Raw genomic sequence first — 19,878 nt, 5'->3', positions numbered from 1 at the left:
AATGATCTCCCGGTACTACCGCAAATAATCACACCTGAATTTGCTGAAGACACTGCGCTGCTCACTGGCAGCAGGAAGGTGATGGCTGCCGTTATACGACTCCACAGACAACTCGCCTTAACAGAGCAATGGGTGAAAAATAACATAATTACACTCAATGCGAAAAAAAAACCAAAGCGATCATATTCCCTAGAAAAAGACCTGATTTACTGTGACGACCTTCCATAAACAATACTGAGATCAACTGGACAGATCCAGTAAGATATGTGTGATTTATACTGAACAATACATTATTACATAAAACTCACATTCGAACGAAGAGAAAAAAATGGTTTGGCTTCTCCTTAAATTCTACCCATTGCTCACCAGCAGCCCAGTGCGTGCAACCACGAAGCCATGACTATAAAAGACGGTAATGTTACCAGCCCCGACATACGGACGTTCGACTTGGGGTACTGCCAGCCTTCAAATATAAAACTATTATATGTCATACAAAATAGATGCCTAGAAGTGATATTAAAGGCACCAAGATGGTCGCACCAGAGTGATTTACACACGTAATTGAACATTATGACAATACCTGACATAATATACAGGCATAGGGAAAAGAGGCCCAAAACGACGTACAAAAAAGTTAATTGTCTTTCACGCCTCATATTTGCCAATTAAAATTGTGTAAATGCAATTTTAAATTTCATATGAAGTTCTACAGTAGCATATGAATAAATAATTCAGTAATAAATAATTAGTTTTGCTATGAACTTAAATTTTCAAAAAGGTTGTCAAGGTGTCATTTTGGGCTACCCGGTGGGGCAAAAGGACACACCTTTTTTCTTAGCAGAATAATTCCTTTATTTTTACGTTACTGATTGATGGTGTGCATTCTGGTGTTCTGTGAGTTTTATTAGAGTTGTATGCACAGTAGACATCAAGAGCCGAAATCAACTATAGATTGCGGCGCGACCCCAACCATAGTTTACAGTCTGATTGGAGACCAGGTAGAGAATACGCATGACTACAAAATTCGCAGCACCTGAAGAAGATGGCTGGATCAGTCGTCGAAATATTGTACATGAAAAGGCAACAACAACCCGACAAACACCACGAAGCACATCATTCGTATTAATCGGATTATTCAACGATTGGCATTTAGCTAACGACAAAACCTCAATCGTGTGCCTTCATCTTCTCGTAGAAGTCCGCCTGTTTATCTGAGTGGTAATGTGTTTGATTAGCATGCAGTGGGCCCAAGTTCGATTCCTGTCTGGCTTGTACATTTTCTCAGCTCGTGGACTGGGTGTTGCGTTGTCCTCCTCAGCCTTTCATCATCATCACTGGCGCGCAAGTCGCCCAATGTGGCGTCGAGTGAAATAAGACTGGCAACTCGGCGGCCGAAGTTCCCTGGACGGGGCCTCCTGGCCATCAGTGGCCTGCGATCCTTTCATTTCTTTTTTCCTTAGAGAAGTTGCTGAAATGTCTGTAAATGATATGGAAAGATTTTATTTTAAATACGCCTTTTCCTGCATTATTTATTTATTTACTCCTACTGATCCAAGTCAACGAGGAGCTCGTTTCATGATTTTGCCATTATCAGGAGTGCCTTGAAAATGGTGTATAGATATAACATTGCTCCTTACATCTATGTTGGTCTGTGTCTACATATGGCACCTTATGCTTACGACGTGGTCTATATGGCAACTCAGATTGTAAATGTCGGTTGCCTTTTTGTTATGATAAAGTAACATTATTCGTATGTTTACTTTTTGTTTGCGTGATCTTATGAAGTTATTTTTTAGAGCTTTTATGACAGTTTGGTGTCCTACGACAATACATGTTTACAATGAAATTTCTGTTTCGCGGAAAGTCAGCGAGTCCGTTTAATTTTTCAGAGATATTATTGTCATTGCTTTTGTGTGAATGATAAATGATCTATTGTTTTATGTTTATCGCGATAATTTACCGTTTTTTTATAATTTCAATACAATTTACGAGGTATTTTATAAGCTTAAAATCTGTTTGTTCATTGACCTCATGCAAGCTACGGCCCTCTGTAAAGTATATGGACAGAGTCAGTGGATACGTAATGTGCGCCATATTCTTGTATGTGTAACGCCGAGAGGCCCCACATGTAGAAATTTTTCACGTGCTTGTTGAAGGACTACGTTCTACCAACAGAATAACGGATTCATACTCCACTCATTGGCACGTTGAGGTGAAACGTGACTTCTGGGAATTGTACCAACCCCACGCTCATTAGCGTAAACACGAGTAAACACTCTTGACTCTGGTCTTCTGCACTTAGGAAATTGTCTACCGCACTGTCTGCAAGCAGCAGCTGCGGCATTTCCGTTACAAGATCCGTACACAAATATCATATCGGCTTACTCAACACACACAGGGTGGTCACAAACAGTCTGAAAAGTTTGTAAGGCTGTTGCAGGGTAGGTACTGCTGGGAAATAATGCCCAAAAAAAGTGATAATTTACTCCGTTTCCCAGTTACTTAGCACTGAACTTAGCCAATAAGGCGGTTGCACGCTCAAATTCAAGCGGCTTGCCAGAGGCGGTGTCATCAAACGTGTCCTTTGTTTGGTTTCCTAAAACCAAGAAGAGATCAATGCAAAAAATTGGACGTGGGACGATAGTAATGACCGAACCCCATCCGGAGGCTCAGCACTCTCGTACGTTATCATCTATGCTGTGAGAACAAGTGACGCTAACTATATCTGTCGGGCCGTTTGAATTAGTACGCACAACGGTCTGATTGGCTAATTTGAATGCTAATTAACTCGGAAAAGTCGCAGCGTATCAAATTTTTGCATTAACAATCATTTCGCAGAGGAACCTACCCTGTAACACCCTTACGAAATTTTCAGACTGTTTCTAACCACCCGATATATATACACGCAGCATGCCTAAATGATAGAATAAAAGTGGTCACAATATCATAATCATACTTGAAAAGTTCAGTTATGTAAACACTGGCACAACTTCAGGACTTGAACTTCAAAATAGAAATGAGTAATAATAAATAAACCCATAGCAACTGGAGATCAACACGCAAAATGCAAACTTATCTCTGTAAGCAGCTATATCTCTGTAACAAATAAAAACTTGGAGAATGTTATATGGAATCCCTGATTAAAATTTTTGTACACTAACACCTCCTAAGATATTTACTGTTCCTCCTCGAACACTCTGTAGATGCCGCAAGCTCTTGTCCACTATGTGGCAGAGGGTACTTCCTAAGAATATTAGCGATTCTTCGTCCTGTTCCAGTCACCTGTCGGTAAGTGAAAAATAACAGAACCAAGTCAGACATACGAAATTGTCAGCAGAATTGTCGAACAGTCCTTCTCGAATTCTAGTTCTCGAAATCCGCCTAAGATTGTTTTGCCAATTAAGTTCGTCGAGCATCTTTGTCACTATTTCGCACGGGCTGCACCGACTGACCTGTTACTGTCATTGCAGCGCTCTCTGAATTCGTTCCACGTCTGCTGTCACCCCTATCTGATATAGATTCCAAACGCTGTAGCCGTACTCTAAAAGTAGTCGCGCTTGCGTCTTGTATGTGATACGCTTTACACACGCACTGTACTCCCCCAGAACCTTTCCGACAACGCTGTCTTCAATTCGCCTTTACTACTGCAGATTTTTCGTGATTCTGACGTTTCGTGTGGCCTCTTTGTGCAGGTAAAGTTAAAGTCTTCGCGCAAGACCTGACTGTGGGTAGAGCACATCCATTCTCCGTAGTCACACTGGGAGAGGGTAGACTGGCGATACCATCGCCCCAGCCACGTTTTACCCCAGCGAACGATCCTCGTTACCCATTTGATAGCAGGATGAGTGGACCCGGCGCCATTCGGAAGCGACTGCATCGAGGAAAAATAGTCACCCCTACCCAGGACTGAAATCGAGACTTCTAGCCGTTAGAGCACCACGACTACATTGCTTCTCACAAGGGAAACTCCCAGTCGCACCTCCTTGAGATTTAGTGGTAAGCTGGCTCAGTGGACAGCCTGCCAAAAACTAAACACTGATGAAGCATGAAAATAGGAAAAAGGTGTACTGAACTGTGAAAAAAGAAGCAAAATAGAAAATACCCAAGATGTGCAACATCGAACGAACTGGCGGAGCCATAGTGTTGTGATTTGTGGTCAAGGCGGGAAATCCGACAAACTGCTCACGTACCCTCATCTTTTTTTTCATAAAATTATGAACTGTCCATCCGATCATTAACGTGGCTGTTCTGTTTGTGTAGTCCTGGCTATTGTCATACTATACGATAGTTATAGAATATGAGTCATGTGCTAAGCCAGAAAAGAGTTAACGGTATCTCAGTAGTAGCTCACCATTTGTCTGTAAACAAAGAAGACACGAGCTCCTTTTGCAAATTCTATCTACAGACCTTTGGAGAAAAGAGAGCTACTTGTATAAATATCAAGAGCTTAGATGGAAACCCAGTTCTAAGCAAAGACGGGAAAGCAGAAAGGTGGAAGGAGTATATAGAGGGTCTATACAAGGGCGATGTACTTGAGGACAATATTATGGAAATGGAAGAGGATGTAGATGAAGATGAAATGGGAGATACGGTACTGCGGTAAGAGTTTGACAGAGCACTGAAAGACCTGAGTCGAAACAAGGCCCCGGGAGTAGACAACATTCCATTGGAACTACTGACAGCCTTGGGAGAGCCAGTCCTGACAAAGCTCTACCATCTGGTGAGCAAGATGTATGAGACAGGCGAAATACCCTCAGACTTCAAGAAGAATATAATAATTTCAATCCCAAAGAAAGCAGATGTTGAAAGAGGTGAAAATTACCGAGCTATCAGTTTAATAAGTCACAGCTGCAAAATACTAACGCGAATTCTTTACAGCCGAATGGAAAAACTGGTAGAAGCCGACCTCGGTGAATATCAGTTTGGATTCCGCAGAAATGTTGGAACACGTGAGGCAATACTGACCCTACGACTTATCTTAGAAAATAGATTAAAGAAAGCCAAACCTACATTTCTAGCATTTGTAGACCTAGAGAATCATTTTGACAATGTTGACTGGAAAACTCTCTTTAAAATTCTGAAGGTGGCAGGGGTAAAATACAGGGAGCGAAAGGCTGCTTACAATTTGTACAGAAATCAGACGGCATTTATAAGAGTCGAGGGGCATGAAAGGGAAGCAGCGGTTGGGATGGGAGTGAGACAGGGTTGTAGCCTCTCCCCGATGTTATTCAATCTGTATATTTATCAAGCAGTAAAGGAAACAAAACAAGAAATCGGAGTAGGTATTAAAAGCCACGGAGAAAAAACAAAAACTTTGAGTTTCGCTGATGACATTGTAATTCTGTCAGAGACAGCAAAGGACTTGGAGGAGCAGTTGAACGGAATGGACAGTGTTTTGAAAGGAGGGTATAAGATGAACATCAACAAAAGCAAAACGAGGATAATGGAATGTAGTCGAATTAAGTCGGGTGATGTTGAGGGCATTAGATTACGAAATGAGACACTTAAAGTAGTAAAGGAGTTTTGCTATTTGGGGAGCAAAATAACTGATGATGGTCGAAGTAGAGACGATATAAAATATAGACTGGCAATTGCAAGGAAAGCGTTTCTGAAGAAGAGAAATTTGTTAACATCGAGTATTGATTTAAGTTTCAGGAATTCGTTTCTGAAAGTATTTGTATGGAGTGTAGCTATGTATGGAAGTGAAACATGGACGATAAACAGTTTGGACAAGAAGAGAATAGAAGCTTTCGAAATGTGGTGCTACAGAAGAATGTTGAAGATTAGGTGGGTAGATCACATAATTAATGAGGAGGTATTGAATAGAATTGGGGAGAAGAGGGGTTTGTGGCACAACTTGACTAGGGGAAGGGATCGGTTGGTAGGACATATTCTGAGGCATCAAGGGATCATCAATTTAGTATTGGAGGGCAGTGTGGAGGGTAAAAATCGTAGAGGGAGACCAAGAGATGAATACACTAAGCAGATTCAGAAGGATGTAGGTTGCACTAGTTACTTGGAGATGAAGAAGCTTGCACGGTATAGAGTAGCATGGAGAGCTGCTTCAAACCAGTCTCGGGACTCAATAACACAACATCAACAACACCCATTTTCTTACCATTTCATCCCTCATAATGTTTTCTCCGTAAACTGCACAGATCTCACGATGAATATCGATCGCTTTTAGGCCTTTAGCACTAATAAATCTTATAACAGCCCGTACTTCACAGTCGGCGGGATTCACGTCTATCGTTGGCATCTTAAACACTCAGTATAATACGCAAACAAGGAAGAATCAGACTATAATGGCGTCAGTGCGTAGATTAGGGTACAGGCTTTCATGTAAAAGTAAAATTATTGAGATATCTTAACATGTTTCTTTTTTAATTTCAAAACGGTACTTACTTAAAAATACGCCTCATATTGCCACTTGCGTGATGACCATGAAGGTAACAGATATTAGCGCTCGTACGGAGGCCTATGGACATTCGTTCTCGCATCGCTCTATTTCCAAGTGGTTCAAATGGCTCTGAGCACTAAGGGACTCAACTGCTGTGGTCATCAGTCCCCTAGAACTTAGAACTACTTAAACCTAACTAACCTAAGGACATCACACACATCCATGCCCGAGGCAGGATTCGAACCTGCGACCGTAGCAGTCCCACGGTTCCGGACTGCGCGCCTAGAACCGCGAGACCACCGCGGCTGTCTATTTCCAAGTGGAACAGGAAAGGAAATGACTAGTATGTATACGTAGATCGAGATGTATATCAGTCGTTGTAGACACAATAACGTTTGACGATTTATTGTCAGACTTGGTTCCTGAATTATGACACGTTTTCAAACTTTCCGAATCGGGTACCAAAAGACAGAAATTTCAGAATTATGCTCCCTTCTGGAAAAATTTTTGCGGGCGCCCACTATCGCAAGTATAGGAAATACGAAACGATTGTAGGTTTTGTGTGTGTGTTGCAGGCTGCTGCAGCGCGCGCAGCGTGCTGTGGTACCTGATCTTCTGCGGCTGCGTGGTCAACTTCATGGTGACGACCAACATCAACATCGCCATCGTGGCGATGGTGCGGCCGCGGCGCAGCAACGCCACGGAGGTGCTGCCCGCCGCAGTGCTCGAGTGCGGCGTCGCCGCCTCCGCCTTCTCGGCGCGCAACTCCACGTCCGCCGGCGCGGAGCTGCTGGCGGCCGACAATGCCACCGACGGCCTCGCAGCGACCACGCAGCACCCCGACGTCCTCAACGTCTCCGTTGTCGATGAAGAACAGGCGAAACGAGCAATGGTACGTACGCATTGCACTCTAATATTTGTTCGCAGAGTCGTAAACTATGGCTCCTCACTTCTGGATTGCCAGAAGTCTGATCTAGGAATATACGCTGAAGAGCCAAAGAAACTGGTACACCTGCCTAATGACGTGTAGGGCCCCGCGAGCACGCAGAAGTGCCGCAAAATGACGTGGCGTGGACACGACTAAAGTCTGAAGTAGGGCTGGATGGAACTGACACCATGTATCCTGCAGGTCTGTCCATAATTCCGTAAGAGCACGAGGGATTGGAGACCTCTTTCGAACAGCACGTTGAAAGGCATCCCAGATATGCTCAATAACGTTCATGTCTGGAGAGTCTGGCGGCCAGCGGAAGTGCTTAAACTCACAAGAGTGTTCCTGGATCCACTCTGCAGCAATTCTGGATGAGTTGGGTGTCGCATTGTCTTGTTGCAGTTTCCCAAGTCCGTAGGAATGCACAATGGACACGAATGAATGCAAGTGATCAAGCAGGATGCTTACGTATATGTCACTTGTCAGAGGCGTATCTAGACGTATCAGGGATACCGTATCGCTCAAACTGGACACGCCTCACACCCCTACAGAGCCTGCACCAGCTTGAACAGTCCCCTGCTGACATGTAGGGTCCATGGATTCATGAGGTTGTCTCCATACTCGTAACACGTCCATCCGCGCGATACAATTTGAAGCGAGACTCGTTCGAGCAGGCAACATGTTTCCAGTCATCAACTGTCCAGTGCCGGTGTTGGCGGGTCCAGGCAAGGCGTAAAGCTTTGTGCCCTGCAGTCATCAAGGGTACACGAGTGGACCTTTGGCTGCAAAAGCCCTAATCGATTTTGTTTCGTTGAATGGTCCGCACGATGACACTTGTTGATGGTCCACCACTGAAATCTGCAGCAATTTGCGGAAGGGTTGCACTTCTGTCACGATGAATGATTCTATGCAGTCGTCCTTGGTCCCGTTGTTGCAGGATCATTTTCCGGCCGTAGCGACGTCGAAGATTTGATGTTTTACCGGATTCCTCATATTCACGGTACACTCGTGAAATGGTCGTACGGGAAAATCCCCGTTCATCGCTACATTGGAGAGCTGTGTCCCATCGCTCGTGCGCCGATTACAACACCGCGTTCAAACTCACTTATATCTTGGTATCCTGCCATTGTAGCAGCAGTAACCGACCTAAGAACTCCGCTGGACACTTGTCTTATATTGGCGTTGCCGACCGCAGCACCGTATTCTACCTGTTTACAAGTCTCAGTATTTGAAAACGCGCGCCTATACCAGTTCCTCAGTATAGTACCCGTGTGTAGCGTATCCGTCTCGAAGCGACTACGGTGCAGTGCCGTGCCAAACCAGTGAGTACGCATCTATAGCTCAGGCGAATTGGTGGGTAGCTGTTAGTGCACTGTTGCCACCTGATCGTCACCTCCATCTCTGTTACTCGTTGTAATAGTTTCTTGTGTGGTCAAAAACAATATAATGAAATTTTTGCGGTGAATTTTAGGTTATGTCATTCATATCTTTACAGAAATAATTTACTCGTATATGTACATTTAAAAACATTTTAAAAGCCTTCCCATTCAGTTTATTTGCAGTCTGTAGAGCGTAAAATTATTATCGACAGCATTACATGTCATATATTTATACGAAGTGTAAATGTATTTAAATCACTGACAAAAACGCATGTTAGGGTAAAAAAATACTATAACTACTGAGATTTCAAGTCAATTAGCGTGCTAACGAAAATGTATAATTGCTCAAACTTAGCTGTGTTCATTTCCAAATGCTAATCTTCCGACTTGTTTGTTTTGCTACATTTGTAAAATGGTTCAAATGGCTCTGAGCACTATGGGACTCAACTTCTGAGATCATTAGTCCCCTATAACTTAGAACTACTTAAACCTACCTAACCTAAGGACATCACACACATCCATGCCCGAGGCAGGATTCGAACCTGCGACCGTAGCAGTCGCGCGGTTCCGGACTGAGCGCCTAAAACCGCTAGACCACCGCTGCCCGCGCTACATTTGTAAACTAATTTAATTTCCTCAAGTAAACCAGTCCCTCATGCATAGCAATCAGCCAGGCCCCTTTTGGAGCAGGTACATTACATCCACCACTTTGACTCGAATTGTCCCATACGTACTGTATTGAATGGTTTTGAGTAACCCAAGTTTCTTTCAAATAGATTGCCTGTCACCTGAAGTACGCAGGGAATTCATCGTCTGCCAAAGTTTAATTCTGGAGGTCACTGTGCCGTTGCGTTAAAGTCTACCCATTCTGGCGCTTATATTTAAATCCTACATCGGTTAATATGAGGAGCTCAAGTAAAATCTGTTTTTTCAATTAACTTTTCTCTAAGTTTTTCAGATGTTGGGTACTCACTGATGTCACAAATTTCATCGAATGTCCTCCTAACAGCACCTTTTAATAAGTCGTTTAGTTTCGTTAAAGCACTGTGTTGTTTAATATTTTTACTGGGAAAATAAAACGTTGGGGATTTTCCGTTAATACACGCACCCTGGTTAGTTCTTAACCAAAGCCACAAATAGCTCGTGCAGAAGCGAGTTTCTTTCTTACAATGACTGTTTTTTTTTCGATAACACATCACTGGATTTCTTGATACCATCGCTATTTATTCTGTCCACCTTCCATTAAACGTTCCTAACAACCGTGCATATAATGTCAAAATTCACTGTCGTTGTCTACAAGATGTTTTACATATTTATACATTGGATTATGGATTTGCTTTGCTGTCAGAACTGTGCTGTATTTTTCAGTCACATTTTTCCTGTTATAAAAGTGCGTCTTGTTGGAGTTATTTCGAAATTCTACCCACGTGGCACAGGGGATATCTCTCTTCCTTCCTGCTTTTCCATTTTCAAGTTAGACAAACACTTAGAAAATAAATTGCACAGATAATACCACAAGATACACTTTTTTTACTTGAAGCCAAACTGCCATAACTAATAATCTAAGCCGGGCGGATGGCCGAGAGGTTCTAGGCGCTACAGTCTGGAACCGCGCGGTTCGAATCCTGCCTCGGGCATGGATGTGTGTGATGTCCTTAGGTTAGTTAGGTTTAGGTAGTTCTAAGTTCTAGGGGACTGATGACCTCAGATGTTGAGTCCCATAGTGCTCAGAGCCATTTGAACCATTTTTAGTAGCCTATTTTTAATAGCCTAATAGGAATGGAAAACAAAGAACTGCGTGAAGATCTATGCACTACCGCATAACTAAAGCTCTACTGGGCTCTAACTGGGCGACTACGGACGCTCAGCGTTGTCATTTTCGTATTTTAGGAGAGAGTGTTCAGCAAGACCGGACACAAGTTCGGCATCAGCGCGCTCGCAGCCAGCCGCCAGTACGCCTGGCCAGAGCTGTACTACCAGCATCGCGTGACGACAGCTCGGCTTGTCCACCCGTACCGCCTCAGCCTTCACGGCAGACGCTCCATGGATCCCCCCTGAGAAACTACACTCCTGGAAATGGAAAAAAGAACACATTGACACCGGTGTGTCAGACCCACCATACTTGCTCCGGACACTGCGAGAGGGCTGTACAAGCAATGATCACACGCACGGCACAGCGGACACACCAGGAACCGCGGTGTTGGCCGTCGAATGGCGCTAGCTGCGCACCATTTGTGCACCGCCGCCGTCAGTGTCAGCCAGTTTGCCGTGGCATACGGAGCTCCATCGCAGTCTTTAACACTGGTAGCATGCCGCGACAGCGTGGACGTGAACCGTATGTGCAGCTGACGGACTTTGAGCGAGGGCGTATAGTGGGCATGCGGAAGGCCAGGTGGACGTACCGCCGAATTGCTCAACACGTGGGGCGTGAGTTCTCCACAGTACATCGATGTTGTCGCCAGTGGTCGGCGGAACGTGCACGTGCCCGTAGACCAGGGACCGGACCGCAGCGACGCACGGATGCACGCCAAGACCGTAGGATCCTACGCAGTGTCGTAGGGGACCGCACCGCCACTTCCCAGCAAATTAGGTACACTGTTGCTCCTGGGGTATCGGCGAGGACCATTCGCAACCGTCTCCATGAAGCTGGGCTACGGTCCCGCACACCGTTAGGCCGTCTTCCGCTCACGCCCCAACATCGTGCAGCCCGCCTCCAGTGGTGTCGCGACAGGCGTGAATGGAGGGACGAATGGAGACGTGTCGTCTTCAGCGATGAGAGTCGCTTCTGCCTTGGTGCCAATGATGGTCGTATGCGTGTTTGGCGCCGTGCAGGTGAGCGCCACAATCAGGACTGCATACGACCGAGGCACACAGGGCCAACACCCGGCCTCATGGTGTGGGGAGCGATCTCCTACACTGGCCGTACACCTCTGGTGATCGTCGAGGGGACACTGAATAGTGCACGGTACATCCAAACCGTCATCGAACCCATCGTTCTACCATTCCTAGACCGGCAAGGGAACTTGCTGTTCCAACAGGACAATGCACGTCCGCATGTATCCCGTGCCACCCAATGTGCTCTAGAAGGTGTAAGTCAACTACCCTGGCCAGCAAGATCTCCGGATCTGTCCCCCATTGAGCATGTTTGGGACTGGATGAAGCGTCGTCTCACGCGGTCTGCACGTCCAGCATGAACGCTGGTCCAACTGAGGCGCCAGGTGGAAATGGCATGGCAAGCCGTTCCGCAGGACTACATCCAGCATCTCTACGATCGTCTCCATGGGAGAATAGCAACCTGCATTGCTGCGAAAGGTGGATATACACTGTACTAGTGCCGACATTGTGCATGCTCTGTTGCCTGTGTCTATGTGCCTGTGGTTCTGTCAGTGTGATCATGTGATGTATCTGACCCCAGGAATGTAGCAATAAAGTTTCCCCTTCCTGGGACAATGAATTCACGGTGTTCTTATTTCAATTTCCAGGAGTGTATATCCTGCGCTCTAAACAACATGAGAATGTAGCAATGTTCTAACCGGAAACTTAGGGCTCAGCTTCTATGCCTACATCTACAACTTGAAAGTCACAAGGCGGTGGGGAGGGGGCGGGAAGTGTACCAGTATTAACCCAACTCACCCCCATAGCCCATCTTATTGTAGCACGAATGTTCACCAGCAAGAAGAAATGCTGTGGTATGCTTGTCAGGTTTGCAACCCAACCTTAAAATAAAATTGACACAACGTTTTGGTTTTCAACAGGCCCCATAGCTGAGACACAACAGCTCATACATGCAAGTTGCTGCCAAGAATTATATACAGAAGAATGGGAAACAAAATTGAGGACGTGTTAGATGGCATTAGGAAAGGTTAAGGCCCCAGAGAGTAAGTTCTGACATTCCGGTTCGTAATAGAAGTACGATTAAAAAAAAAATCGAGACACATTCGTAGGATTTGTCGACCTGGAAAAAGCGTTCGACAATGTAAAATGGTGTAAGATGTTCGAAATTCTGAGGAAAATATTGGTAAGATATAAGGAGAGACGGGTGATATACAACATGTACAAGAGCCAAGAGAGATGGACAAGAGTGGAAGATCAAGAACGAAGTGCTAGGATTAAAAAATGTGTGTGACAGGGATGTATTCTTTCACCCCTACTGTTCAATCTACACAGTGAAGAAGCAATGATGAAAATAAAAGGAAGATTCAAGAGTGGAATTAAAATTCAGGGTGAAAGGACATCAATGGTAATTCGCTGGTGTCATTGCTATCCTCGGTGGAAATGGAGAAAGGTTACAGTATCTGTTGAATGGAATGAGTACAGAATATGGTTTGAGAGTACATCGAAGAAAGACGGAAGTAATGAGAAGTATGAGAAACAAGAACAGCAACGATCACATAGGAGACAAACGTAAGGAATTCCACTATCTAGGCATCAAAATAACCCATGATGGACGAAGCAAGAACGACATAAAAAGTAGACTAGCACAGGCAAAAAGGGCATTTGTGGCCAAGAGCTCTACTAGTATCAATTTAGGGAAGAAATTTCTGAGGATGTGCGTTTAGAGCACAGCATGGTAGTGAAACATGGACTGTGGGAAAACCGGAAAATAAGAGAATAGAAGCATTTGAGATTTGGTGCTACAGACGAATGTTGGTGGACAGGCAAGGTAAGGAACGAGGAAGAACTTCGGAGAATCGGCGAGGAAAGGAATGTAAGGAATACACTGACAAGAAGAAGGGACAGGACGATAGGAAACCTGTTGAGACATCAGAGGACAACTTCCATGCCACTAGAGGGAGCTGTAGAGAGTAAAATGGCTCTGAGCACTATGGGACTTAACTTCAGAGGTCATCAGTCCCCTAGAACTTAGAACTACTTAAATGTAACTAACCTACGGACATCACACACATCCATGCCCGAGGCAGGATTCGAACCTGCGACCGTAGCGGTCTCGCGGTTCCAGACTGAAGCGCCAAGAAACCGCTCGGTCACTCCGGCCGGCTGTAGAGAGTAAAAGCTGTAGGTGAAGACAGAGGTTGTAACACATCCAGCAAATAACTGAGGACCTAAGATGCAATTCGTTGCCCTGGCTAACACGTTCTTCCATCCCTCAACCACTGAAAGTATCGTGCCATAGGTTGCGGAGAAACCGGGACGCGCTGCACTCGGCAGCCATCAGTTTTGATGAACCCTGGCACAGAGCTGAAACAGCTAGTAATGAAGAACCCGTATGTCACCCGAACTCCGTTCGATTCGATGTCCATTAAATTATGACCTTTATTACTGCCAGCGGTGGCAGGTCTGTGTACTAAATTTCACACCCTGTATATCCTCATACTTCTCGTGTACTCTTCCCACTATACCGTACACACACCATTAGCAAAATTTCGCTGTTTGCGGTCCTTTCCGGTGTTGCGATTTCAGCGATGCTGCAGTGCGAGACTGGTGTGTGCGCAGGAGCGGCGGTACCCGTGGGACGAGTACCAGCAGGGCCTGGTGCTGGGCGGCTTCTTCTGGCTGCACTGGGCCACGCAGATCCCGGGCGGCGTGCTGGCGCAGCGCTACGGCACCAAGCTCGTGTACGGCGCCAGCAACGCCGCCATCAGCGTTCTCTGCTTCGCCATCCCCGCAGCCGCCGCCGCCGACTACCGGCTCGTCGTCGCCCTGCGCGTGCTGCAGGGACTCATCGCGGTCAGTACCACAGGCGCAGCCGCCGCCGCTCTCTAGCGCCTCGAATGTGGGTCTTCTTTAACGATTGCTGACATGCGCGGTTGTGATGCACCTACATTTGCACGTAGACAACGTGTTAGTCCGAAAAACTGATCGTGTGTCTGTTTCTCTGACAGCACGACTCCAGTCAGAGATAACACGACAGTGATATGGACTTGCGAAACATTCTAATATTTTGTGGTGGACTATGTCCCAACGAAGACTTAAATTAAAACTGATATTAAAGATTTCGTAGCTCGTTGCGGACGGTAGGTGCAAGCCTCCGAATGGAAATCAAATAAATTTCTTTCGTAAGTGGGCTGACGGAAGCGCAAGGTCAGCACACTCTATCAGTCCAAAATATGTCTAGAATGGATTAATAAAAGCTTCAGAAAAGTTAAAATAATGGTTAAGGTATTCTTCATAATTTCTCTCTCTGTGCCTCTCTCTCTCTCTCTCTCTCTCTCTCTCTCTCTCTCTCCCTCGCTGTCTCCGTCTCCCTCTCCCCTTCTCTCGAGTAAAATGCACGAAACGTTCATACAACCATATGAAACTGTTAGAAAAGTCTTCCTTTCAGCTGTTGTTCAACTCGCGCACCACAGTGGCTTGAACGTCGGTTATGTCTTCAAACCACTGGCCACTCATGTTAAATTCTGCTCTTGGTCGTTATGTTGTAGGTCCGTATAAGATCAGGTCCCGTCATCCGTGATAAATTTTTCCAGAAATGAATTGCTCGCATTTTGTATTTCCATCAGCTGTCCAAGCTCGTTGCTTTTATTTGTTCAGCTTTCAAGGTGTGCTGGAAAAACTTTCCATGCAATTTTCTCTTCTTCGAAACCTCCTGGAGAATGTCTTCAAACTTGATTTGGAGATATTTCTCTGTCGCGACTTTCGACACAACACCCTGACGCACGGCGGTCGCCCGTCCAGTTGTTGATACTGCCTGCCTGCAACTGACTGATCGAGTGCACATCTGTTGTTTACAGTTGTGAGTTCAAAGTGCCACGGTGCATGGTGCGCTGGCGTCACCTGTACGCCAGGAATAGAGCTCTCGCAACTTTTTGTACGGATGGTGTATAAATATCGGTTTCACTTTCTAGCACAGTCTCGATTTACTCTGGTTTCTGCCTGTGTAGTGCTCACAACACTGTAAAATGTACTTATTATGGTCTAATGCCCGCGAAAACTATAAAATAAATAAAAAAGATAGCGTAAATTTTGATAAACATATAATTATTTGGACAGTTATTCCATTAAATATACAATGACGATAAAAACTTTGTATCTCCAACCGTGTGTTCGCGTGATCTTTGACAACCACAATTCATCTATTCTGCAAAGATGCAAAGATTTACTCTGTAATTACTTACTTTCTCTCGCAGTAGCTTAACATTAGTCCTTCGCGGTGCAATATTCCACCATAAATGAATGTTCAACGAATTCAACTATTTGTTTAACTAATTAGCGTCACGAAGATACTTGAAAGACTCGTTCCTAAGTCAATACCTGATCATAAAATATTTCTATTTGCAGCGTAAGATGTGCTACTACGAGAGCAGTCGAATTTTGGGTCCTGTCCATACGAAGACTCAGGCCATATAAGTGACAACTGAATGCGAAATAGTTTCTCATCGGCAAAACGACAAAAGCTAGGCGTCGATACGCTGTTTACAGTATTTGCTTTGTATCGTCAGTGATCAGTTACTGATCAAAAATTGCATACACTCACATTAAAAATAGTAATGGATACTACAGTACAATAGACATCATTGGTCCTGGTCGCATAATTATTTGATAATTGGAAAAGCTGAATTTCAAATCTATAGCTTTCCGAGGTAGTTATTTAGGTCGCTGTTAAATCGTCATTTTTTTGTATTCTCTACGGAAAGAATTTGGTTAGGTATAACTACAATGAGACTGTGATGAGCTATTTAAGTCGAGAGCGCTGTGACAAACATCTCTTCAAATTATTGTCTCATCTAACTTCGGATTGTAAATTGAATTTATGATCCTAACACCAGATGAAGCAACAGTGAAAAGCTAGAGGCTAGTGCTAATTACATTGAATGTCACAACCACGCATATATTTCTTTATCTTTTTAATTTTTCTATTTTTTCTATTTTTTCTTTACTTTTCATTCCTTGCTCTCGAGAAAGAGGGCGGGCTGTTCGAGAGCTTCTTCATGCTCTTTTCATCCATAGGGTTTAAAGTTACTTTTACGCTGTTTTGCTTTTTAAGTTAACAGTTCTTTTTGCATACTATTAAAATTCATAAATTTGTGTTTTGCTACAATGAAACGACTTAGAAAACTATACAAATTGTTTCTCCTTTTGTGCAGTCGTTTGCGTTTTTAAACCGTTGTTAAAATTTCCTACTCTAAAACAACCCTACATACTAATTTGTCTTTATTTTGAGATGTTTTGTTTGTTATGATATACCGCTTTTGATTTCCCTATCTTGTATGTATCCTTATATCTACCATCATCATTTTTCTACATTTTGAAGTTGTTTGCTTTGTGCTGTGTTATTGATTTCCTTGTGTAACGTGTCTTAATAGCACTAATTTTGTTGTGGAATATCAACATTGGGGGTTTTCAGAGTTTTTATCTATTTAACTATTATGGCCAGTTTTTGTAATGTTTATTCTAGGTGTGTATATGCCACGATATATCTGTTGCACTCTTTTGTCGCGATGTGGTATATTGTACTGGTTCTTCATAGCATTTACGTATTATTGACAATCTTTATAATTTTATTTTAAGTGTACTTGTGCCAAAACTTACTTACTATGTTCTTCTGTAGAGGTGGGGAGGGCGAAGGGGATCGTCATCTGAGTGGGAACATAGTTGGGGAAACTTTGGGAAGATTTTAGTGAAGTTTTGGGTGACTGTTCTGGTTGGTACCATGTACGAGTATTTTACTGTTTACTAGCTTCGCTCACATGTCATAGTTTTGTTATGATGAGTAAGTAAGCTAGTAATTTTACCAGTGGTGGTGAATAGACACATGTAAAAAAAAGCACTGTCGGTATGTAAGTATACAATGAAGGTTCTTCTGTTATTTTGCTTTATGTTGAATCTGAAAGCATGCATTATATTTTCTGATTCTATTTAAACAATTCCTAGATTCGCTGCATTCGTACAGAAGTAGAGTTTATAGGGATTTATCTGACTCATCTAGTACTCGGTGTGAGATTCTGCCTCAGGGCAATCCATACCAACCGTTTCTCCTTTTCACTTTATTGCGTTAAGGTGCCTACATTTTTTGGTCCATCTCCCTGTAAAAATGGAAATGAGCGTTTGGCGTCATTGGTCGGGAGGCTCCTTGCGGGCAAGTCCGGCCGCCTTGGAGCACGTCTTCTTACATTCGACGCCACATTGGGCGACCTGCGCGCCAGATGGGGATGAAATGATGATGAAGACAACACATCACCCAGTCCCTGAGAGGAGAGAATCCCCGACCCAGCCGGGAATCGAACCCGGGCCCCTTAGGACGGCAGTCCGTCACGCTGATCATTAAGGTATCGGGATGGACATCCATCTCCCGGTGATTTATGATTTACATTGTTGTGTCATCTCGTTGCCACTGTAGACTCTTGTACCATGGGAAGCAAGGAGAGGATGTTGTTTGATGGCCGGTATTCTCTTTCTACAACACAACTGCACACATGTATTAACAGGTTTCTTTATTCGTAAGAACAGGAAGATACTTATCTTTAAACTAGTTGCTGTGGTACAAGCTCGTCCGTAATAGTCCACGTTAACCTCGCAGCTGGCGAAGTACAAGTCCCACTATAAATACTACACTCTCATAGTCGGTGACGTGAACTGACAGTTCCCAACTAAAACAGTGACTGAGATAGCAACTGCGACTCTGACTCTGTCTGTGACTGGGCTGAGTGTCTGTGCACTGACTAGCTGCGATTGCAACTGGCTGGCCCTCCAATCCGCAGCGGCGATCTAAATACTTGCTGTCGAGAGGGCGCTGGCGGCGCGTTGTTTGCAAGTCTGTCTTCGACTGTGTCCTGATAGGTGCGCCTTACCAGCGGCTATATCGATCGTCTCGCAACCTCTTTGCCGACCGGTGTGCTGGTGACAGCTTACGCCAGTGCGAACATAGTCAATAGATCATAATCTCATGCAGTCCCACGAAAAGTCTCCCAAATTCCACATGTAAAGGTACGACCCTCTGTTTGTCATACAGCCTTCAAGTGACGTCGTCGTTGTGAGCCTTCGAGCGTCTTGGAAGCTGTCACACACACTTGATGCTCAGCATCTAAAATGCGACAGGCTACTGACTGTTCTAATGTCATGTAGTTCTTAAGAGAACCTGATGTTCTGCGTCCAAATTCTGGCGGACATGATATTGCATTTAAGTTTTTGGATTCGAGTAATTTTCGCAGCTGACCTATGTGCTTAAACAGAATTATGTTTGCGAAGCTTATAGTAACAGTTTTAAATATGGTTCTCACGCTTACCGTCGGAATTAATTGTTGCATCCAAACCACAATTCTCCAGCTTTGCCAGGTGGTGAAGGAACTCAATATCACAAATCACAACAACATCGGATTTACGCTGTCGCGGAACAACCTACAGACACCAACAGTCGCCGACCAGTAGGCCCGCGTAGTTCGCATGTGCTCGCGTGTATCAATCTTAAAAATGTTAATAATACTCAAAAAGGTACAAGTTTCTAGAGTAGCCTATGATCTTCTTCAGAGTTCAAGCTATCTCCATACCAAATACCATTGGAATAAGTTCAGTGATAGAGTCTTTAAAACGTGACAGAGTGAGTTCCTCTCGCAGTTGACAATTCTATTATTAATATGGAAGTATGTATTAAACACGTTGAGTAAACATTGTATTGATTACGTTGAATCATATTACGTGGAACTTGTCAATCAATAAAAGCCTTTTCATAAATATGATCAAGTTCAAAAGTGAAAGAATAAACAGCTTTTTCAGTGAGTAAACATTTTTCCTTTATTTACATAATATTCTTCAAGTTAATAAATATCTTATACTACACATTTCGTGAAGTAGCCTGTATTCTTCACCATCTGACACCAAATTTCGTGGATATCGGTTCAGCGGTTTAGTCATGAAGACGTAACAGACTTCTGCATTTATAATACACTCCTGGAAATGGAAAAAAGAACATATTGACACCGGTGTGTCAGATCCACCATACTTGCTCCGGACACTGCGAGAGGGCTGTACAAGCAATGATCACACGCACGGCACAGCGGACACACCAGGAACCGCGGTGTTGGCCGTCGAATGGCGCTAGCTGCGCAGCATTTGTGCACCACCGCCGTCAGTGTCAGCCAGTTTGCCGTGGCATACGGAGCTCCATCGCAGTCTTTAACACTGGTAGCATGCCGCGACAGCGTGGACTTGAACCGTATGTGCAGTTGACGGACTTTGAGCGAGGGCGTATAGTGGGCATGCGGGAGGCCGGGTGG

General features: G+C 44.3%; 1 protein-coding gene across 1 annotated transcript in view; it reads left to right on the top strand.

Moving 5' to 3' along the window:
* LOC126334605 (uncharacterized transporter slc-17.2-like) overlaps positions 1 to 19,878 on the top strand; it is a 285,173-nt gene that overhangs the window by 192,382 nt on the left and 72,913 nt on the right. Inside the window, exons 2-3 of the mRNA XM_049997008.1 lie at positions 6,976 to 7,292; positions 14,162 to 14,395. Of these exons, the coding sequence (XP_049852965.1) occupies positions 6,976 to 7,292; positions 14,162 to 14,395 (551 nt within the window). The remainder of the gene's footprint in view (positions 1 to 6,975; positions 7,293 to 14,161; positions 14,396 to 19,878) is intronic.

Source organism: Schistocerca gregaria, chromosome 2, assembly GCF_023897955.1.
Source record: "Schistocerca gregaria isolate iqSchGreg1 chromosome 2, iqSchGreg1.2, whole genome shotgun sequence".
Classification (NCBI taxonomy): Eukaryota; Metazoa; Arthropoda; class Insecta; order Orthoptera; family Acrididae; genus Schistocerca; species Schistocerca gregaria.
This window is presented reverse-complemented; position numbering and strand designations above follow the sequence as displayed.